Source organism: Frieseomelitta varia, unplaced genomic scaffold, assembly GCF_011392965.1.
Source record: "Frieseomelitta varia isolate USP_RPSP 00005682 unplaced genomic scaffold, Fvar_1.2 scaffold_470, whole genome shotgun sequence".
NCBI classification, from domain to species: domain Eukaryota; kingdom Metazoa; phylum Arthropoda; class Insecta; order Hymenoptera; family Apidae; genus Frieseomelitta; species Frieseomelitta varia.
This window is the reverse complement of record NW_025110224.1, coordinates 8,710-33,927: the sequence shown is the minus strand read 5'-3', so window position 1 is coordinate 33,927 and position 25,218 is coordinate 8,710. Positions and strand designations below refer to the sequence as shown.

At 34.1% G+C, this 25,218-nt stretch overlaps 1 protein-coding gene across 1 annotated transcript in view; it reads right to left on the bottom strand.

The window, feature by feature from the left end:
- The window catches only part of LOC122532754 (homeobox protein onecut-like), a 111,607-nt gene extending 86,612 nt beyond the window's left edge, over positions 1-24,995 (bottom strand). Inside the window, exons 1-2 of the mRNA XM_043661802.1 lie at positions 24,989-24,995; positions 16,834-16,967 (exon numbers count right to left, since the gene is read on the bottom strand). Coding sequence (XP_043517737.1) covers positions 16,834-16,900 — 67 coding nt within the window. The 5' untranslated portion in view covers positions 16,901-16,967; positions 24,989-24,995. The remainder of the gene's footprint in view (positions 1-16,833; positions 16,968-24,988) is intronic.
- Positions 24,996-25,218: the final 223 nt, after the last annotated feature.

Sequence of the window (25,218 nt, the reverse complement as noted above, 5' to 3'; positions counted from 1 at the left end):
ATTTGAATATAATTTACTTTATATTTGTATTTAATTTGTTATAATTTACTTTATATTTCTATTTAATTGTATTTAACCGTTAATGTTAAAAAATTTGAATATAATTTACTTTATATGCTTGAATATAATTAAATTTGAATATAATTTACTTTATTACTTGAATATAATTAAATTTGAACATAATTTACTTTATATTTGTATTTAATTGTATTTAATCGTTAATGTCAAAAAATTTTACTACAGTTGAAATGATTCGTAATTTATCTAGGAACATGTCAGATTACTTCTTTCTGTTATTGTTTGTCAAGTTCTATGTAGTTTTGAAAATAGCTAAAAATAATTCAGTATGAAAGGAGAAATAAAGATTGTGATGTTTTAGTTTAGATTTATTAGAAATAGACTAGCTTTCGAGATTCAAGGCTCGGAACTCATTTGCACAATACTAATTCGAAAGTAAAATTCCACTAAATACACAGGCGAATATAAACAACGTGGACAAAAGAAAAAAAAATACAGTTTCATCCCGCAAGATTGTTTAAAATAACTTCATAATGCAATACTACTCCCGTAATCGTAATTCCTATCAACAGAATTGTACGTTACAAGGAATAAAATGATCGCAGACAGTTTCGACCCCCTCTGACAAAGCCTCGGCCAATAAATCAAAAAGTCGCGGACAGCAAACTGAACACCCGGTAAGGCGCGTCGTCTGTTTCTCGGGAAATTTTCGAGCCGCACGAACTGCTCTACTTTGGATTATTATCATCGAGGTGCCTTCTCAAATACTGAAGACGAAGTTGATCGAAGATTCCGCACACGCGACGCAGAAAATTCGACGCCGGTGGAGTGAATCTCTGCGGATCGGCGAGTGCCACCGTGTCGGTGAGATAAATGTCGCAATAATATTTCACACGTAGCGGCGTCGCATGGTTACGAGAACCGTGAGGGGGCGGTAGAGGGTTGGCGTCGTTCAAACTCACTTAAACCCTCGAACCGTCGTCGTCGAAGCAATCCGCGGGCACGGGTTTAAGATTGATTCGAAGAGCTTCCAGTGCATTTATTTAGTGGGCCGCGGGATAAGTCGCCTCCCCCCTCGCGTGAAAAATCACTGATATCTTCCCCTGGTACGTTTGTTCCTCGTATTATACACTACTATTTCCATCGATCGAATTCTTTCTCTCTCTCTCTCTCTCTCTCTCTCTCTCTCGAAGTTAAAATAGCAATGACACGGTGGAAAAATGTAATCTTTTTTTTTACGTTTATCTCCGTTATATTCATACTCGTCAGTGTGATGAATTTCAGAGTTTCTCTTTTTATAATACTCGCGTCGAGATTAACGTCAATTACTGAGATATATAAATTTGTTTTATTTCAATTCATAATAAATTTATCGTTTAAATTGTAACGATTTGTTAAAAACCAGTTATAAAAGTTTTCTTTTTAATAACAGTGACACCGTGTGTACAATAAATGTTCAAAAATGCGAAATGCAGAATTGCAGTTCGGGCTGTTTCTATCAATTTACTTGAGTACTGTTTCATTATTATAGACAATAACTTGAAAATATGAGGAAAGCTGCATCGAGTCCTGTGTTTGAGATAAACTGTTCGATTCTTAATGTTCCGCTCGACTCTCACTCGGAATAAATTGTCGAGAGTTTAAATGTGACACGCTTCGTGTGTAATTTAACGAAGTATGTGGAAATTTTTATAGGAACGTCCATTGATGATCAATAACTGAGACAAGAGGACTTCTTCCTTGAAAAATATCTGTAAAATGAGGAGAACCTTCGACGCGTGGCAGATCGTCAAACTAAAAATAATATTTTGAAAGTGAGAAGTTTTTAATGTATGAAAAATATGAGTGTGAAATTATCTCGTATTGGAAAAAGATCGTAATATTTAAAATGTTCAATTTTCAATACGTATATATATATATACCATATATCGCGAAGGCCGCGCAGAGAAGATTTGATAAATCCATTTTTGTTTATTTTCCTGGGTGCCGCTTCATTTGCAAGGAGCAGTTGAAAAGAAGTATTTTAAAATGAACCGCGAACTGAAGGAGGAAATAGCTTGATATAAAATTGATTCAAAGATATAAAAATCAAGATAGATAGTGATTTTATGTTTTATGAAAAACGAATGATATTACTTTAATTGTTACGTTTCATTTAATCAATATCAGTCTGTGTAGTGATATTTAAATCTGAAATCAAAGAAAAAGAATGTGAAATTGATTGACACAACATATTGAACTTTAAAATATTTTTCTATGAAAGACGATAAATATGATTTAATATCTTTTTTCTTGTTTTACCTGCGTCCTTCAAATGAAATGTCCGATTCGCGACGATTCGTACTTCACTGAATATAAAATATGTTTAAAAATAAAAATACGTGGATATGTGTAAAATTTTACGTGTACGTAAATTACGTATAAAAATACGTAAAATATACGAAAGCTAAGAAATTGAAATCGTATGCAGAAAAAGTTGTCAGGTTTAAAATAATATATAAAATGATCTGCAATCGTTGTCAGATTTTTTTCAATAAAAATTTAACTATGTTACATATTATATCGAAAAAAATTTATCATCAAATTTATATCATTATGTTGATATAAATTTATTATACAAGCACAGGATGTACTGTATCTTGCAAACTACAATGTTGTAAAAATTTTATTAATGTATAAATTATACTGAAATAGAACTAAACTCTGACTGGAAACTTGACGTAATATAAAGCATAAAAATATAAAAATATTTATAGAAAATCAATACAATAAAATCAGAAATTTCACATGTCACAGTGTAATGTTTGAAGAAATGCATAATTGAATAATGAAAATATATAGATTGCAGTTATACAATCATCTTGATCTTTCCGTGTTGTATGTACGTACATGCGAAAGACGAAAATACAAAATTATGCTTTCACGTTGCACAAATATAAATGTAACACCTATAAATAAAGATTTGTACGATGTCCGATGAAAGTTACAAAACGACGAGCCAAGAAGGCAAAAGATTTGTCATATTTTCTAATCAGAAGTTAATATTTAAAAAAACATCGCGTAGCGATGCAATGAAAGTATATATATATACTTAAAAAAGGTATGAAAACATCCCGAACATTCTGCATTTTATATTGTATACCGCAAATGAGATTTTTATTGCACAAAAATACGCGCAGAACTATGCTATTCGATCACAAACAAAGCTGAATAAAGGCTATTTTTACAGTGTTCAACAAAGAAAAAAAAAAAAAAAAAAGAAAAGAAAATGAGAAATCGACGAGCCCAAGAACACAAGAGAAGAAGGCAATATCACCTATACTATGTCTCACCCCTCAGTCAGAAGCCTCACCCCTATCGGTCATCGGATATCTAGGAAACACGAAGAGGCTCTAAAGGCATTAACGACTTTCGAGACACATTTTAAAACAGAGACAAGCCGTCCCACCACGATTCCCGATCCACCGCCCCTCATGTAGAGTGTCCAGACACAAAAGGGAACAACGGTTCATTATCGAAAAATTGATCTGATTAGACGGGTGGTCCTCTCCGTCAGAACTTCTCGCCGGACATCCCTCTCGATTCCCACCGTCTCGTCCTTTACAGAATCGAGACCGCGAATTAAGGGCCGGTTCAACTCTTTGTTCCCATCCCTTCTCGCCAACACCGCGGAACTTCCCACCCCCGAAACACACCGCGTTAATTGGCGCAGTTTTAAAAGTGTTGCAACGCCAGGGTGAAATTTCGCGCCAAGTCTGGGAAACTTTTCGAGATGTTCGATCGATTCGGTTCGTAGGGGGATTCGTCCTTGTGGACGGTGCGTTCGCATGGATCTCTTAATTGAAATGAAGACCGGGGGAGGGGGGGGGGGGGAGGATGATTGCTATTTGGACTATCAGTCCTTTAACTTCTTGCGCTGGAATGACGTGCCACGCACGTCGAGAATCTTTTGTCCCAAATATTTTCTCGGTTTTAAATAGATTTAAATGTAACTCAGGAGCAAACAAATAATAAACTTATTCTCGATAATTTTTATCCAGTGATATCATACCGACGAGTCCAAAAAGAAAGCGATGTATCATTGTATACGGTTCGGTCACTCGTTATGGTCCGCAATCAGTTGTCAGCGCAAGTGGCTAACATCTTGCGCTGGAATGACGTGCCACGCACGTCGAGAATCTTCTGTCCCAAATATTTTCTCGGTTTTAAATAGATTTAAATGTAACCCAGGAGCAAACAAATAATAAACTTATTCTCGATAATTTCTATCCAGTGATATCATACCGACGAGTTCAAAAAGAAAGCGACGTATCATTGTATACGGTTCGGTCACTCGTTATGGTCCGCAATCAGTTGTCAGCGCAAGTGGCTAACCTCTTGCGCTGGAATGACGTGCCACGCACGTCGAGGATTTTTTTTGTCCCAAGTTGCAACATTTTTTCAATTTTAAGTATATTTAAATGTAACCCAAACAGAACAAATAATAAATTCATTACTTTTCAATAATTTCTATCCAGTGGTATCATACCGAGGAGTTCAAAAGGAAAAGAGAGCGACGAATTGTTGTATATAAGGTTCGGTCACTCGTTATGGTCCGCAATCAGTTGCCAGCGCAAGTGGTTAAGTGCATCTGAATATTTCATGTACAATCCCGTTTATATAAGTAGTACAAGTAGCATATTACAAGAAATAGGAACACTTTCTGATTTTATGTGAGATGATTAGCTTCGTTTCTCAAGAAAATAATTGTTGCAGTTGTAATTAAAATAAATAATTCTGATATTAAATAAAATTAATCTTTATAATTAAGTTAAAATTAATCTTTATAATTGTATTATGTATATATATATAATATTAAAATTATATTTTTTATTATATTATAATAAATTATTTTATGTAGTATATATATATTATATTAAAATTAATTTTTATAATTGTATTATATATATATATATATATATATATATTTCTGTTATACAAACTAGTTAAAGAATTTATTATGAAAAAAGAATAGTGGTGGAGGGAGATTCATCTTTACAATAAAACACTAGTATCATTTTGATAAAAAGCACAAGAGAAGAAGAAATTTATATGTTTAATTGCTAATCAACGTTTATTGAGAAATCAAATTTTTACCTCGGGAAGATTTTGAGATCGTCGAAGCAGAATTCGAGTAGTTTCAAGGTAACGATCTTTGTTCAAAGACGAGACACTAGAGAAGTTTGAGGGATAGTAGAAGTATTGAAAGTTTCAAGGTATGGAAATTCCGAAGTGGAAAAATTAGAATTTTCCAGCTCAATATTCGGACGTATATTCTCTAATTGATTATATTCGTCAAATATTGACCGTATTTTACGAAGAGTAGTTATATTTAGTATTAGAATTATCTATTTTTTAATACCAACTTAAGTTGCAACTAATGGTACATCTTAGGTATTCGGATAATTTTATTGACATCAGTTTAGAGAAAAGATGAAATAAAAAATCAGAATTCATACGACGTATAGAGTACGAAAGAAAGAGCTTTATAACTAGAATTTCATTTTACTTACAAGAGAAAATGATTAGTAATAACATAAAAATTGTATGTTAATCGTATTTATTCCAACTTACCAGCCAATAATTTCTATAAATAAATTATTTCAATATGAAACACGATTTTTTACACGTTTACAAGAAATCACGTATACGAGGTAATACATAAAACACGGGAAATTAACGTGCTTTTTATAACGTGCGGCAAATAAAACAATTTCCCGTCGGAATTTCATTTTTTCAATTATATTCTCAAATTTGCATAAAGATCAGCGGCCTGGCGATAAGTATACGAAATGAAATTTTCAAAATTTGGGCACATGAATATTTAATTTTCGAATTACGCCGCGTTCGAAGGGTTGAATACCGAAAATTCGGGTGGGAAAAACTCGATCCGCGTTTATCGTACCGCCACGAGGGCAGAGACGGATGGAAAAAGGATGGAGAGTGGCGGAATGGCGTGGAATTTTCGCGGTCGCGCAGCGAGCAACGCGTTAACGCGATATTGTTGCTTGCAGCGTGCGTTTGACAAGAGTCGACAAGGTTCAACGATATCTTCAGGCGATCACGCGCCGTGGAACAACCGCGTGCGATACTAATTAACTTTGTTAACAATCAAATAATTATTAATCGGAGCGAATAATCCCAAGGGGCGCGAGTGAAGGGTTTGACAGTCGGTTGACAGTTTCTCTGCGTAGAAGAATCTGTCAAGGCGACGAGGTTTTCCTTTTCTATCGAGATTGATAAGCAAACGAGGAACGTATAAAGGCGTGGATTTCAAAGATGTAGCGGACAGTTCGGTAAATGAGGATTTTTCGGACTGTTAAATATTTCGAATTTTATCAGACACGTAGATAATTCGGACAAGTGTATCCGGTTTGACAAATGACTCTAGAAAAACGAATTTAACACTTAACTAGGTTAACCAAATTAACTATTAATTGATCAACAGGTATAAACTTCAATTAAATTTCAATTGGCCATCTTCTAGATAAAGTTTATCTTGAGAGAAATTTATATTTTATCTTTTAGATAAACTATTTTTCTGTGTGTAAAACACCTAGTAGCAACGCTTTATTTGACTCAAATATTGATCAATTTTACTGAATTTTTTTTAATGATTTTTGTTAAAAATTTTACAGATACGAAACAGTTTATTTTTTGAGATTCGAATGATTTTTCGTAAAGTATAGATAAATAAAGTTTGTGTACTCAGTTATACTATAAAGTTCTTTTTCTTTATAGTTCCTAATAAAAATTTCATGTTTTAATCGTCGACAATTCTAAATCGGTATTAAATGAACTCCTGCTGGTCGAGTACTGAACTTCTGCTGTATAAACAAAAAATTGTTAGGGGAAGAATCCCCTCAGTGAAGTCCTATTATGTGAACTCCACATAAATCATCTGCCTCCCGGCAAGTTCATGTAAACGAAGTTCTATAAATGTATGTGTATAAAGTAAATAGTAAAACGTATTAAATTGTCTTTTAATTAACAATTTTAAATTTACGATCAGCTGATTTTTTAAAAAGATAGTAAGTCACTAACTCACGATTGTTGAAATACTGTTTTTGCAAATTAACCAAAGTGTCTGAATATTTACTTATAAACAATAACATGATAATCACGTACGAACTATTTGTTTCACAAGTTTATATAGTTATCGTCCTTTTGACTGACGCCTGAAGCAATTTTTATTTAATCCTCGAACTGACTGAAAAGTTGCCAAATCAGGTCACTTTTAATCCATATCGGAATTGCAGATATTAAATAGCAACCAGTGAAGACTGTACAAGGAAACGAGAGCATGAAAATATTCTACGAATTTATAACTTTTTTCTTTATTTACAAGTAATACAGAAAACAGCAGTCTGCACGGATCAAAAGTGACCTGGTTTGGCAATTAATAACTTGATAGAAATACGAGTGACATACATTGCCGGAATGGTTACGTGTTTTATAAAATATAAATGTTAAAATGTGAGTGAATTTAAAATTCTTTCACTTTAAGATAGCTTCTGATCAGAAATCTATTGAACCAAAATATATAAACAATTTACAGTTGTATGTTCAATCAATTAATAATAGATTTAATAAAAAAGGAAATTTTAAATTTTCAGCCAATAGTGTCCAATTTGTAGATACTTAACAAATTGATTATTTTTTAAACATCGTCTCCATAAATTCAGCCTGCACATTGTACAGTTTTATAACGTTATTAATATGTACATACGTTTCGTAAAACATTCATATATATCACTCTTTTCTGTCGTTATTTCCTGTTGGTTATACAAAATTTGTTCATTTTCATTGGCAATCCAACAAAAAATTTATCTGTTAAGAGACTAATATTTTTAGCACGATATGCATCACTGATGGTACATATAGCTTGAATGGTCGTGGAACGTGTAACAATTCAGTAACATCGCAGATCAACATTCAAATTACGCAATACATCCTTAATATAACGAAACAATTACGCCCAAGTTTTGAAATAGATCCTCGCACGAGTCAATTCTACAAAAGGCAAGAGCTTTCCACTTCCACATTCAATTTGGTCAAAATAGAACAATCAACAAATGGAACATCGTGTTCAAATGATAAAAAACTCAACGCGCACGAATCCAAAAGCGACATTCCAATTCCAAATAAACTATCTCCAAGTCATCCCTACGAAAACCGATTCTAAACGAGATGTCCCGTCCCCAACTTGATCAAGCTCTCTGCAGATCCTCCAGTCTCTAAAAGAACAGGGCGACGAATAAAGGGAACGAGTCTCTGGCTCCCGATGATGACTCCTCTCTAACCCGACGTTCCTCCAAGATAAATAAAATGGAAAAAAAAAAGAAAGAAAGAGTACGGAGTACGACGACCGCGGACAGGAGCTCTAAAAAAAAAAAAAAAGAAAAAAAAAGAAAAAAAAAGGAAAAAAGAGGAATGAAGTGAAGGGAAAAGGGAGAAAATAGAAAATCGGGAGAGTGGTATAAGGGATCGATCGGCGTCGAAGCGACGGCTAAGTCGGACGAAAAACGTCGGAGGCACGTCGAAGTAGCGAGACGAGGGAGGTAATCTCGCTACTCTTCGGCCGCCTCATTCAAATCCTACGCTAAATTTCAATCTGACGTGTACAAAAGTCGAGCCCTTCCGTCCCCGCCGCCGCCGCCGCCGCCAACCACCCACCCACCTCCTCCTCCACCTCTGCCTCCTCGTGACATAGCAGCGACTCGTGCTCGAGGCAACGGTCCATTTCTGCGATCCTCCGCCCCCGGACCACCCCATCGCCCACGTACATCCCCGATGCACACGTGTGCACCAGTCCATTTGAATCTAGCCACTCGAACGCGCCCTGGTACACTGCCGGCCAAAAGTTCGCGTATGAAGGACGATGACGATTATGGTGATCATGTTCGGCGGAGGGACGCGGAATTGGAAGGGCGAAGGTCGTTTAGCGTGCGATATTTTGAGATGGTAAGAGAAAAGGACGGATGCTTAGCTCTATTGCAGAATGGTTTGTAATTGTATTGCGAATGTTTAGGTATTTATTTATTTGACAATTACAGTAAATTTTAAATATAGTATTATTTATAATACTGTAAATAGGATAATACTTATATAGGATGTTTAGGTATTTAATTGATAATTATAGTAAATTTAAAATATAGTATTATTTATAATACTGTAAATAGGATAATACTTATATAGGATGTTTAGATATTTATTTGATAATTATAGTAAATTTAAAATATAGTATTATTTATAATACTGTAAATAGGATAATAAATTTATATAGGACGTTTAGGTATTTAATTGATAATTATAGTAAATTTAAAATATAGTATTATTTATAATACTGTAAATAGGATAATAAATTTATATAGGACGTTTAGGTATTTAATTGATAATTATAGTAAATTTAAAATATAGTATTATTTATAATACTGTAAATAGGATAATAAATTCATATAGGACGTTTAGGTATTTAATTGATAATTATAGTAAATTTAAAATATAGTATTATTTATAATACTGTAAATAGGATAATACTTTTATAGGATGTTTAGATATTTATTTGATAATTATAGTAAATTTAAAATATAGTATTATTTATAATACTGTAAATAGGATAATAAATTTATATAGGATGTTTAGGTATTTATTTGACAATTGTAGTAAATTTAAAATATAGTATTATTTATAATACTGTAAATAGGATAATAAATTTATATAGGATGTTTAGGTATTTATTTGACAATTGTAGTAAATTTAAAATATAGTATTATTTATAATACTGTAAATAGACTAATACTTATCTAGGATGTTTAGATATTTATTTAACAATTATAGTAAATTTTAATTATAGTATTATTTATAACACTATAAATGGGATAATAAATTTATATAGGATGTTTAGCTGTTTATTTGACAATTATAGCAAATTTTAATTAGTAAATTATACAAGTACGTGTATCGTAGAGCCTCTTTTTTTATAATTTTAAAATATAGAAAAAATGGATATAAAAATGGAGAAACAACAATAACAGTTCTGGACTTTCTTGTGCAATAGTTTGATAATAGATTAATACAATTGGTCGAACAGGTCACGAATAATAATAGATTAATAATAGATTTCTTCTTCATAATTTTGCGATTTTAAGATTCAAAAAAGATGTAATTAGGAATTAATAGCCAACTATAATAATATTAATCAATTCGTAACTTATAAATTGTATATAATAAACTTTTTTATCACAATTTTACAATTTAATGAAGTGATTTACGAAATTTCACTAATAACATTGGATTAAATTATACAGGTTAAATGTCTAATGATAAATAATTCTTCCGGAAATAAGGTCAACATTTTTTCGCCCACGCAAAATGTTTTTTTAAACGGTTATTTGTAATTGTAATTATTTTTATCAGAAATTTCGATATTTATTTTAATACGGTTGGTAATTAAATCTTTGACGCAACAGGGCAATAATTTAATGTTAATATCTTTTGTGCAAACGTGATGGATGGATCACAGATCATTTAAGTATTACACGCTCGCGATTCGGAAAATAATGTCATAATGAGTCAAACGTTGCGTAGGTATTTGTATTTGAATATTATTTTATTTCATCGTTATATCATTTCATTGCGCCGAACATTTTATTCGTAACAATTACTCATTTCTACCTGCACCATCAAAATGAAGAGCAGTAATTAATTGCGTTTCGCTTTGTGCGAAATAACAAACAATAAAAGCCGGTTTCTTTCGTTGCAACAATTTATCTCACTCACTATCCTTAAAAACTTTTAAAAAACAAAATTGACTGTGGAAACATTTATAAAATACTTTGTTCGTATATCAAAGTCTCCATTGAAACTAAAAAAAAAAAAAAAAAAAAGACAACAGAGTATAAAACCAAAGTATAAAAAGAAATCGAAATAAATCGTACATTATCGTTTATGGGTGGACATTCAGGTAATTTGGTCAGAATTCAGTATTTAAATTCAACGACAATCGTAAATTACCAATGAAAAACAACATCTACTTTATTTTTATAGAAACTATCTTTTTATAGAATCAGCTATAAATTTTAAACTGCAGTTTACTGATAGTATCTTAATCTAATTTTTGATTAGTCTAAATAATTCTACGAACATTATCAATTGTCGTGGTGTAATCCATTATACGTAATTGTAATTGATTAAAAAGAATATCGTTAATTTCGAAATTGAAATGTTACATTCTGTCAAAAAATAACAATATATGGAACAAAGGAAAGAGCAAATCTTTTTTTCGCGCACGTCGAGAATTTTTCGTCCCAAGTTGCAACATTTTCTCACTTTTATAAGTATATTTAAATGTAATCCAGGCGAAACGACGAGTTTATTACCTCTTAATAATCATACCGACGAGTACAGAAGAAAACGAAAAGCGACGAATTATTGCATACGGTTCGGTCGCTCGTTATGGTCCGCGAGCCAGCGCAAAGGGGCCAAAGGGCAAATAAATCTCCGCGAATGTGCCCTACACAAGTCTATAAAATCTGCAAATCCATCAATCATCTCGACCGCCCTAGTGTTTCCAACATTCGAAAAAACAAATTCAAATGCAGCCTCGATGATTCATCGAGGTCAAGACGAGACGAGTGTCGTCTGGTGCAACTTTTGCGCGGTAATGTACTACGCGTGTCGGAAAGAGAAAAATACGGAGAGAGAGAGAGAGAGAGAGAGAGAGAGACAGAGAGAGAGAGAGAGAGAGAGAGAGAGAGAGCCACCCTCGACGATGGTGGAGTCCTTTTAAACCGGCCACCCCCTTTCGACGGCGTATCCATCGGCCAAGCGTCCATTTCCCTCGATACTGCCTGGCAATCCGTAGTGTATCGGCTCGCGTGCTCCACACATACACACACACACACACACACACACACACACACACACACACACACACACACACACACACACACACACACACACACACATACAGGCAGTAGGCGCACCTAATTAAACTTTGCCAGGGTAGAAGAGCACGTTAGACTTTCTCATTCGTTCGGCATCCTTTCTTGCAAGCCGAATCGAACGGAGGCTCGCTCCTTTCCGCGAATTGCGACGAGAAGACGGAATTTTTGAGCTCGTATCCGGAAGACTGATTTTATTCTACCCCCTCACCGCCCCGCCCCCCCCCCCTCCCCCCTTCGCCGAACCGTTCTTTGTCGTTGTTCTCTATTAGAACGGACTGCGGAGGAAGGAAAAATGAATGTTCGAATTCGTCGTGGAGGGACGACGCTCCTCTCGCGGAATTCCTTTTGGTCGACGGGCGTTCGGCCGTTGCATTTGGGGTTGAACTTGGATTTTGAGAGGAGGAGGATGATGGCACGGACGATGAATCGGTGATTAGATTGGAGGAGGGCGGAGATGGAGAGCGGTAAATGGATTTGTGATTAGTATTTAAATCGATGACGACGGTGTCAATATATATATTCGATACTGGAATTTGCAATCTTCTGTAAATAAAAAATATATATATAAAATATAAAATATATATATATATATATATATATATATATATATATTCGATACTGGAATTTGCAATCTTCTGTAAATAAAATATATATATAAAATATAAAATATATATATATATATATATATATATTCGATACTGGAATTTGCAATCTTCTGTAAATATTGTTGCTCCCGAGGACAAATGAATAACTTTAGTTTCCATTGAACTAAATTCTATTAATAGTAGTGTAGTGAAAAGACGCTGAAGTAAAATTTTAGATCGGAACGAATCGAAACCATATTAAACGGTAGCTGAAATTTAGATAAACGAAACAGTACAATAGAAAGAAAAAAAAAAGACAATAAAATGAGACTTGAAATTCGACTGAAATAATTCCAATTAAATAAAGGGCAAGCGACGTAAAATTTTGAGAATGGAATGGTATGTTAGAATAATAAATTAAATAATAGTTTGATAAATTGACCAACAATAAGTTTTCTCTTAAATTTACAGAACTCATTTCTCTATCACACATTGAGAGATTTCTCTCGAAACATTCGCGATCCTTTTGTTTGTCGCGATAACCAGGGCAAAGAACGAGAAACACGGTAACTCGATGATAACAAGAAAATGAAATTTCACCCATTAGGAAAATATAATCGAGCTCTTTCCCGATAGAAATTTTCGAAAATAACTCGCTCGTCTTCCAAGCGAGGATCGATCGATAATAACTGTGAGCTAGAATTTTCGACGGGCATAATCGATTTGGAAAATTCACGCGGAGCGTCCGAAGAAGTCAAGCGATCCACGGGATCAAAATACTGCGAGCTCGACGGGGCTTCGGATTATTCAGAGCGCCTCGATGGCGGTTAGATCGATAAAAAACGGGAACCGATTAATTAATTCAATTATGCCGGATAACGTCGATCTTCCTTCTGTCGCGCGAAATCGCGCGCCACTCCTCTCCCTCTCCCCCCCCCCCTCCCCCGAATTTGAATTTTTGGCGTATATTCCAATGCACGGAATATAATCTCGATTTCTTCTCTACCCATTCGTCGATCGTATAATTTTCGTCGCGAATTTATGCAAATTTTAAACGTTAGAAGAAGCGCGGTCTTTTTGTTCTCTCTCAACCCTTTACACAACTGGAAGCCGCGTGAATTTTTGTTCAAAAGACTTGGAGCTTCGTTTTATATAATTTGTTTAAATATTTCGACAAATGTAATTAACATTAAATGTAATACGAGTAATAATGATATAAATATGAAATATAAAAGATAGTAAATATATTTCCTTAATCTTGTTGCTCTATTTGAGTTTACATATGTATATAACGCGTAGTGAATGTTATATTTCAACGAATATTATTAAAATGTATTTGAAATATTTGGTTTCAACATTCAAATTAATTTTACGATCTCTTTACGTACTGTTTATGAATAAAATATTGCGACATCTGTTTTAAAAGAATCTAAAATAATAAAAATGTGAGAAGAATAGCAGGCTTAAATATTAAACGTTTTATTTACGATACTAATAATTCCAAGCGTCGAAACTGTAATTAATCTACCATTTGAAAGTGAAATAATATTTATATATTTCATAAAAATATACGGAATACTTTATTTCATCTAGAAAGTAGACGATACTTTGATCAAATTCATGTCACAGTAATCGTGGTACGATCGATAAAGAAATAATTATACTTGAACAGAAAAATAAATGAGAGATACAGAGGATAATTTTCTCATACGATGCTCTTTCGTTCTCGAGAAGATCGAGTTCAAAGACAAATACTATCATTCGCATGATATATGAATGGCTGAGAAACTAATCAGTGTAAGTTACTTTTTATTAAAATTAATCTTGTACTGTGCAAAATACTTGACGAAACTTTTCAATTGACAGTCGTTATAACATGATTACTGTAACATAATTATTGTGATGCAACAATTAAACTGTTTCGACCGAAAGTTTTGTCAGCAAAAGTATGTTTCCATGGCACAGATTATTTTTGACTAAACCACTGAGTTAAGTATATGTAAATTTAATTAATTCCCAATTGCTGAACAATCAACAGAAAGTTATTCCATTATTAAAAAAATAAATCAAAAATAAAAAAGGAAATTCTCTTTGCGTCAAATCTTGTTTTCGAAGGTATACCATTTTATCGGAAATAAAATTTTTTCGAAAATAAAGCCAACCATTTCAAACAAATCTTACTTTCGATTTATTTTTACGTATAAAATAATCTCTTGCTGAATGCTGTCCAGTCAGGGATTAATGAAATTTATCTATATTTGACAAGTCCTCAAATTTGACCTTTTCTGAAAATGAAATGTCACATGAGAAAATGTCATCCTGTATTTTCTACTTAATTTTTCATGTAGAATTACTAAGATATGTATGACTACAGACCAATTCCCTATTAATTTTATTATTAATTTGAAATTAATACTGTAGATATCCATTTATTTTAGCGCATTTTTAACGAAAGAATTTTAAACGATAACGCAGAATTTTAATTTTCTAATACTTGGATTTGATGAAGCCATCAGCCCAAAACTTTCTTTAAAATTATCCTTGACACTGAAAGTCATGGTCAAATTTTATTTCATCAATATTCGACTTTTTCCATCATTGTCACCGAAATATTCTAATTAAACAATTATTCTAAGTAACACGTTAATACACGAACGAGAAATGAAATATACTTTTGCAAACGAAAATCGCTAAAGTTATTAAATCTATAAAAGACGAATTGTTATAATTTCAAGTGATTGTATACATATGAAAAGACTGTAGACGATACAAATGACTTCAAAATAAAATAAAATAAGAAATTTAAAAATAATAAAATATGTTTTCTTCATTCTCAAAGACGCAAAGAGCAATATATTATTCGTTCTTGTCATTTTATGCATTTTCGTATTGCATAAAAGTGAGATATTGCATTTTTTCGTTATCAATACGTAGAATGGTCTCCTTTTTCCTTTTTCACGTACAATAGACATTTTCATACTTTGACATTTCGTGAATTTAAAATTGAATGCACGTTTTGATAAAAGCATTAATATATCAGCAGCATATAAATGCTTTCTTTATCACAGAAATGCATCTTTGCGTCACTATATACTGTAATGCTTAATCTTTTTCAACTCTATAGCTAAAGAAATAATCACTTTAGGACTTTTGAATCGGGACTTTTGTATCTATGTGTGTACGTATTTCCACTTTTGTCATCGACAAACCATCGAAATATTAAATCTTCTATAATATAATATATACAAATGAAATATATACAAATAAATTTTTAAATATGTTCTCTACATATATGAAATTTGAAAAAAATGTTTCAATTTCATTTCGTAATATGACTAAGAATAGCTCCATAGTGGAGATTTGTTAGAATCGGAAGAATGAAACTTCATTGAAAGAAAGAGTTATATATTGCAAAATATCAGAAAATAGAAATTCCATTTGGTCACAAGAATGGAGCAAACAGCTCGTTCGTCTGAACCCAAATTACGCTAGTTAATTTCTAATTAAACGACATTCACATTAGTCTTTCTCAACGAAACGAATCTCAGTTATTATTCAATGACCGTTCCAACGATTAGGAAACTTAATTAGACCGAAAAAGTCTGTGTGATTGATGTGCGTGTCAAATAAAAGAAAAAAAAAAAAAAAAAAAAACAAAGAAGCCAATGAAAATCAAAAAAGAAACGAATGAGAACGATATGCCTTGGTTCCCCCAAAAGAATTTTCACGCGACGCGAGGTATCAACCTCCCCCCTCGATAAAACGCTCGATCAAGCATCGTGAGAATCTACTTTTAAAATGGCTGAATAATCTGTCTAAAAGGGTTCTAAAGTGGCTATGCTAAAGATGTGATCGTTGATCTAGCTTTCAGGGTTGTTAGAAACATACAAGAGGATAGAATTGATCGTGAGAGAAAAGTACCAGATCTTTAGGAACGACTCGACATTGGAATAAAACTGTGATTTGGACAAAATCTTAGTAATGGAAATTTGCAGCTTCTAAGGTACTATGACAGAGTATTACAAGTGGTTCCTACGTTCTTTTCTTTTTTTTTTTTAAACAAAATACGTCTACTTCGTTGGAGGGTAGATTACGATGTACAATAATACAAAGATCCAATTTCTCGACGATGAAAGAACGTTTCTTTTGAGATAATACGTTTTTTATATACACTATCGTTTTCTCTGGACGACGGAGGACGCGCAATTGAAGTAAAATATTAAAGTGATGTATTTTGATATTACCATATGAGTTGTGAAACTGTTGATGATGAGACTCGAGACCGGTTCCTGGGTGGTGGATATCCAGCATGGCATCCGGCTCGCCTCCGCTCTCAGAGCAGTTGCTCAGGGCTAAAACCAAACCGATAGACACACACCTTGCGTTTAAGCTTCAAATCAGTTTGCGTTGGTGACGATCCGCCATAGCGCGGAATACCCTCGCCTTATAATTTCTTTCGCGTCTCGCGCTTTGATTCTCGACGCCTTCCTCTCCCCTTCGTTGCTCTTTCATTGTCCGATCAAGATTAAAAAAGTCAAATCTGAACTTCGAACTGCCGTCATCGAACTTTCGAGGTGCTGAAATTTTTGCGTTGCATTTCGAATTTCACAGAATTTTTCTCTCGGATACGATCGAAAACTCCGAATGTTCAGGCGTGAGAGACTTCAAATTTTCGAACTGCTTCGAACGTTCGAAACTTCGAACGCTTGGACGTTTGAAACGTCAAATTCTCAGGCATTTTCAAACATCCAAATTTCGAATCTTCCGAACGTCGGGAATTTGAAAAACATTTCGAACTTTCAAATTCTCAAAGTTCCTGAACTTTCGAGTCTTCGAGCATGCGCAGAGGTTTCCCGAACCTCTGGATTCTTAAACGCTCGAAATTTCAAACTCTACGTGCATTCAGTCACTGAAAGAACAAACACGCGGTTCGAAACTTCAGCAAAGATTAATGAAAACACTAGGATTCAGATTTTCAATTTGTCGAGCATCAGGGTGCATGTAGGGTGAAGGGGTGAGACGACGAAAATCATTGAATGCGGCGCAGCGCGATCGTTTCGTTTCTCTCTCGTTTGCGATCGTTCTTTCACCCGTGGTACGTGACTTCGTTCTCCGTTTCCTTGTTTCGAACAAACTGAAGAAAATCGGCAAAAGAGACAAAACGTGCCGAGAAAGAAATCATAAAACACAAAGCAGGGGGTATGTCGCGCGTATACGCTCAACTTATCGATACAAACTAAATCGTTTGGCCGATCGAGGGCGTCTTCGAAGCATAATTCCATTATATATCGTTGGCTTACAATCATAGAATCGTGAGACATCGTTCTTAAAAAAAAAAAAAAAGAAAAAAAATCTATGCTCTCTTAATCGCTGCAAAAGATCCTTTCATTTTCGCACTTCTCTCTTATACTTCGAGAATTTCCAAAAATTTCATGGTCGCTTATGGCAGTAACCGATGAACCCCAACTTCGAAGACACCATCCTTGCCAAAAAATAGTTTACTGTGAAACCGAGGGAAAAGAAAGACCAAAAATAAGAAAATCAATAAAAATAAATAAATGCAAACAACAGAACGCAATAGAGTGGCAAAGAGAAACGAATAGAAAAAAAAAAAAAACTAGAATGGGACGGTGGTGCGGCAAAGGATAGTAAATAGAGTCTCTGTCGAGAAAGACGACCGGAAGCGGGAGAGAGGAAATGGGTGGTGGGTGGGGGGGCGGTGGAAGGTGTTGGCGGGCAAACTGAAAGGAAAAGTCGACGAAAGAAACGCGGAACGAAACCATTGCCGAGAATCGCGAAAACCGTGGATCGATTCGTGGTGCGTGTCTTTGTCTATCTGTTTGGCTGGCTCGAGACGAACAGGCTCGTTCGGAAAAACGTGTCCCCCGGACTGTTTGGGACTCGATGAACCCCGCGAGATATCGATTTCACGCTCGACGCCTCGCGACCAAGCGTGTTCCTTTACGACTTTTTTCGTCTTTTTTTCGACTTCTCTTTCTCTCTCTCTCTTTCCGTCTTTTTTTCCGTTTTACTTCTGGAGAATCTTCTGGGACCTTGTTCCGCTGCGATCTTCCGTGGAGACTTCCGATCTTCGGGGCGACGACCGGGCGGGGAGGACATTCGCGAGTATTTTCACGCTGTGGTTTATTTCGTGGAGTGTTGGGTGAGGGAGTGGGTTGTGGCGGTCTCGAAGAAGAGAAATTGAAATTTTCTCATTTAACGTGGAATTGGAGGAAACTTGAAATTGTAAAGATTTCGCGATTTCATTGGCACGACGATACTGAAAGAAAGAACGAGGGGAAGAAATTGTTTTCGAGAGATCGTAAACGTTTGTAAACGTCAAGGAATTTGAAATTATAAAAATTGACGATTCAATTTTACGGAGTATTCGATTTCGTAGTGAAGTAATATTAAAAGAAGAAAATGATCGTCAAAAGGAAAGAAAGTGTAAACTCCTTAATATTCATGCTCTGCTTGAAAAATATTTCACAAGTCTAGAAAACCAAAGAATTTAGAGAAATACATTTGGAATGCCAAGGGATTGATTCAAAAGATTTGTAATTTAGTTACAAAGTGTTCAATTGTATGTGCGATATCATGATCAGAAGAAGAATCGGAAAGAAATTCGTGATTATTTTTTACAATTTCAATTGAATAACCCTTTAGAAATCCCTTTGAAATATCAACAGATTAACTTGTCATTTAATTAGAAAGTAATAAAAGGATTGGCGATTGATTCGAAGAAGAGGAATTTTATTAATTTTGGCTGAGAAACTTTTCTTTGGAATTCCGACTAGATTTATAAATTGCAAAGAATCGTAATTCGATATATTTCAAAGAAAGGAATTTTCTAACACTCGACTGCACGATTATCATCAAAAATGTAGAGAAAGGAAACTACGTTGAATAACAGAATTTTATCTGTCTGTTGATTTTGTTTCAAATAAATCAACAATCCGCAATCTTGACACGTTCCAAATCCTAAACTGATATCATAGGATCACAGATGCGCAGTATTATTGTACAAAACTTCGCAACGTTCAATTCCATTCTAGCTTGAAAACTTTGCAATGTCCATTGATACCAGCTAGGGATTAATTGACGAAGATTCGATCATCCTCCTATTGTCAGTTGGCAGAGATTGAAGTTGTCCCTCCAAGGGATGATTCTTTTCAAGTAATATCTCTAGCAGCAGTCGACGACAATGGTAATTGTGATTCCAAGCGAATTCCAAACGATAAATTTCAAAACGAAGTGTATTATATATCTCCATTTCGAGAAGCGCGTTTTCAAGTCACCCTTCGTCAAGTTCCTCCGTCTCAGACGGGATTGAAATACGCTCGGTTCCCAACCGCGTCTTCGACAAATATACCGAACAGTTTCACCAACCGGTTTCGAATGATCATTCGAATATACGACTGTACAATACAAAGTTATAAATTATTCCTAGGCCTGGCCGACGCGACATTGGGAACTAGGGATGAAGAAACCCTCTGCACGGGAAAGAGCGATCGTGCGATCATGTTCTTTTGCCTCAGTGTTCTTTTAAACTCATCGAATCGTTCTAACTAGACTGTGGATTCTTATACAAATTCAGACTTTCCTTGTTCGTTGAATATTATGATTTACATGTCTTATTTTATATACTTTTTATACTTTTCATTTCATATATTTATTTTTTTATATATATATATTTTTTATTATTTATATATATATTTTTTTGTTATTTGTATATTTTATTTATTATTTATATATATATTTTTTTATTTTATATATTTTATATATTTTTATATATTCATTATATGTTTATTAGACGCATAATTTAAAAGTTATTTCAGGTGTGCAAGTTACGTGAATCACCCTGTATATGTTCACATATATTATCCAAATTCTGTTTTATTGCAACGTAATTGATAATATAGTTAACTGTAGTTATATATTTTAAATATATAATTTTCTTTTAATTCGATGGATCATTAAATTTACCATAAATGAATAAAAAAAATCTAGCTCAGTTAAATAGAACAGTCAAAGAAATAAGGATCTTTAGATTATTGTGAAAATTTGAGACAACAAGACTCAATTCGTGATGGTTGCAATCAAATGACGTGATAAAATTCAAATTTTGTTTACAAACGTAGTAGAAGCAGAATCGTTTAAAGTTGTCAGAAGGTTTTTTTAAAATTATTATAATGAACGTTGGAGCAAATTCGCATCTTTACGAATAACATTAAGAAAATGAAATTCAAATGAAGATTTGTTTTAAAATATTGTACATCGACTTTAATTTTCACATTTTGTACATTTCTATATAATACGAACATTTTATATATTTTTACAAATTTGTACAATGCATAGACGTTTGGACATTTACAACAATAATTGTCAATCATTTCAATGAAATCGTTTAATACCTTTCTTAAATAATTAAAATTGTATTTCCACAAAACAGGAAAGCATTTGAATTTGAAACTGTTAGTAATACTGTAATGACGTCATTACAATTATTAATTTCGTAAATAGGCGTAACAATCCATTAATTCCCTTAAACACTAGTCGTGCAATATTGGCGTGCGCAAAGGCTAAAGCTGTTCCACCCGAAATTAATTATTTTCACTCGCTTCGATTTTTTTTGGGATTGCAGACATTTTAGAAGAAATATATCTCTCACTCAGATTAATATTAATCTTCCAGTCAATTCTCTTTCAATTTTATCTCATATTTTTATACGTTCGTCCCGCGTTCTAAAATAAAACGAGAATAAACGTTACTGGAAACGTTAGATAGATTCCAAGATACCGAAGACACTTGGTTCGCAAGAAGACTGATGCACACGTAAGTGAGAAACTTCCAAAGAGTTCAAGGAAAGAGACCACGAGAAACGAAAGCATCCTGAACCGAATGCCCGACCGGAGAGTGAATCCTCTCGAAACCGTCGTCGTTTCGATGGATCGTCATAAACAATTTCCATCGTGGGTACTCGAACGAAGAAAACCACCACCCGAGAACCACGACGAGAGTTCCCGAGGGAGCGGAAGAGGGAAGGAGTTACGACTGACAAGTTCGAGTCTCGATCTCGACGTTGAATAACACCCATCAGCGGGCTGGTAAATCCACGCGAAACGCGGCGCGAAGTAATCATTAACCGTGTGCGCGCGTGTTAACGCGAAACGGAAGGAGAACGAGCCGTTGCCGCAGAAAGGGTTGAGGGTCGGACGCGAGTTTTTCTTCTCCTTTTTTCCCTCTTTCTCTCTCTTTCTCTCTGCCGTTCCTCTCTCGCCGCCCCTTATTCCTCCTCTCTGTCGCTCTTCCAGTTTTCGCCCCTTCGCGAAGAATCATCCCCCTTCCACGTTGCTGGTACCAGCCTGTACATACGCGAGTCACGTACGTAACAGTAGCAGACTGACATGTATGTCTCGTAACAGTAAGCCGGTTCCCACTGAGAACCCTGTTACGCTACGTCTACGTGCTGGAAAAGAGGGTAGAAAGCGAGAGACAGTGAGAAAGAGCGAGAGAGAAAGAGAGAGAGAGAGAGAGTAACGAAGAGCTGCTAGAGCCTCGTGTGTGTTCGTTTTCTCTCTCTCTCTCTCTCTCTTTTTCTCTCTCTCTCTTTCTCTCTGTTCGTGTACACGTGTACCAAGTGCGAGCAAGAGAGAAAGAGAGACTTCGTGTGATACGTGTTCCGTGTGGTGTACATAGACGTATACCGCATGCATGACGTGGAGGATGAGTCAGCTTATAGAAGCAGTTTTCAGGGAGAATTCATCACGAAACTTTCCGGAAATATTTGTCCTTTTTTTTTTTTTCTCCTAGTACCGCGGGCTTTTTCTTCTACGTTCAACCCTTGTGACAGGAGATTCGACGAGGTTCGTCGCGAACTCGACTACTTCGTTAGCCGGCTACTTCGAACAGATTTCACAGACGCTTTGAAAGATATTTTGCGTAGTGATCTTCTCTTTCGTGCCTCGTATTCTTGTCATTAATCGTCAGGAAAAATAAAAATTTAATTATGTTGACGCTTCGTTCGTCGATTTTTCACAGAAATCGTTTTAGATTCGCAACGCTGTGGAAGTTTGAATAATTTTTTCGTATAGTGCATGAATAAAATAGTGTGTTCTTTGTTCTATTACAAACTTTTTACTTTCATTTCTTTTATATAAGTTTTGTACTTCAATCAATGAGTAATTTTAATATTAATATATTTTTATTTCAATACACGTGTATTTCAGTATAACACGTTCAACAAACTTTCTAATATAACTCGTATATTAGAAAATACACTACAAGATTGAAACACAAATATATTAAAACATATATATATATATATATATATATATATATATATATATATATATATATATTTCCTATAAAAACACATTTTTATACTACGTTTAGGATCATTCAATGAACGACACGATAATATTTTCACAACAACAGATCTATCAACTAACAACAATTTCATTCGAAAATAACAACTGTATTGTTACATCATTATCCAACTATTATATATCATTATAATAGAATTTGCCAGATGTCTGATTAATGAACGAGAATATAGTATGTAATTCGATTATTGTCGAAGATTCTACCTGCATGATGGATAATATTTCGTAACTACAGCCGACCAAAATTATCGCACGAGGATATTCCATTTTCATTAGAGACATAAAATCCTCTCGCGAACACATTGAGAAATGTGAATATTTCGAAATGAATTTTTCAAATTCTGAAGAGAAAAAAGATCCTAGTAACCTAGTTCGTTACACGGTGGTTACTTTGGGACGTTGAAACGAAGATTGTGATTCGCAGATGAAACGTGGCAATCATCGGAAGGCGGTGGCACTTTTCTTTCTTTTCTTTTTCTTTTTTTTTTTTTCTCTCCTTTGGTTCGACACGAAAGAATTCTTGTTAACGTTTACCGAGCAGCCGTCGTTCGAAGAGACCGGGCTTATCGTAAAACATACCAGTGTCGCCTTTCGTTTATCAACGACCTGAGTGAAGTTTAATTCGAGCCGCGCTTTCAGCGACCACGACAATGCATTCGCGAGAACGCGACGCGAAAATCAACTGTTCGCTGAAGGGACAAATACGCCGCCGCTCTTTTCGCTCCGGCGTTTAGAGAGCTACTTTGACTACAAGCAAACATACTCGAGGAAAGTTTCTCGATAGTGATTAACTTGCCGACTGATTAATTCTACGAATCATTTATATCCCTCTATCTGTATCTGTTTATGCGTAAATGTCGAAAGATGGACAGAACTTAACGAAATTTCGACACAGAATTTTTAATTGATTGCGTTTTTTAAGAAGTTTGATTTAAAGATCAAAAATAGACGTATAACTTAATAGGTAGATACAATGTGATAAAGATAAATCGAACGAGAGAATTTTTTTCAATATCACTCGCGTACGAATTTCAATCGTGCAAATCAATTTTGTCCTTTTGGAAGTAAAAAATTTTAATTGAAAGTAAAAGAATTTAATCCTATTTCGCTATGAATTGTAACGAAATATCATATGAGTTCGCTGATCGATTCATATCAATTTTATGAATTTCAACAAGAACCAGGGAAACATTAAAATAAAATAATTAAAATATATTAATAAAACATTAAAATAAAACATTAAATTGAAATAAAAGTTGAACTGCAATCAGAATATAAATTGTGCGTATGCTCGAATCAGAAATAGACAATTATAGCATTTGTACTACAACACAATTCGCAATTTTGTAAAATGAGGGACAATTTTTATAATTGTTTAATTTTTTCATTCCAATTAAATATTGTAACAAAACTAAGAAGATGATTTAATTATCGCCAAGTGGTAATTGTAACGAAAATCATAAAAATTCAGCAGAACTATGAATTGCAATAATTCCTAATCAAAAACATTGGAGGAATCATTGGAATGCCCTAATCGAAATAAAACCTCCAACTACAACTCGGTAATTCAATCGATCAACAAAATGATCAGTCGCTGTTTTTAACAACTATGAAGTAGCGAACTATGATCCAATTTGGACATTTGCAAAGTGTTCCTCTTTTAAAATTGTATTCCTCAATTTGATAATGAGAATCAAATTTCATAGAAAAAATTTAAAGATACACGTTATACGCAAAATTATGTAATATCTATAGATCAGAGTACATATTGTAATACTTGTTGTTAGTAACATGAAACATTCAGGTTTAAGTAATTTTTCTGAAACAACGTTTGAGAAGGATCTAAAATTGCAAAGATCTGCAGAAACGCCCTGACCGAAATTCAACCTTTTTCTTTCCCTTTTCGACAATTGCAAACTCTCTAATTATGTCTCTACGAACATTTTTTTTACAAATATATAAATACAAAATTTTTTTTCAGAATCTAAATTTGTAATCTCCGCTCTACAATGACTCTCTGAAACTTGAGATGCTTTTCTACTTTCTTAGATATATTTTATAAAAATATTGCAAATGAGAAATTTGCGGCAGAATTCTAAAAACAGAGTCTTTGAATTATACTGCGTTGAGAAACACGAAATGTTGCACGACGTTTTATTATGAAAGTTCAAAGATCGACAATTTTTCGGTTGCAATTAAGGGGTTAAGACAGTTTGAAATTTTCAAAAAATCGATTTTTTTTCG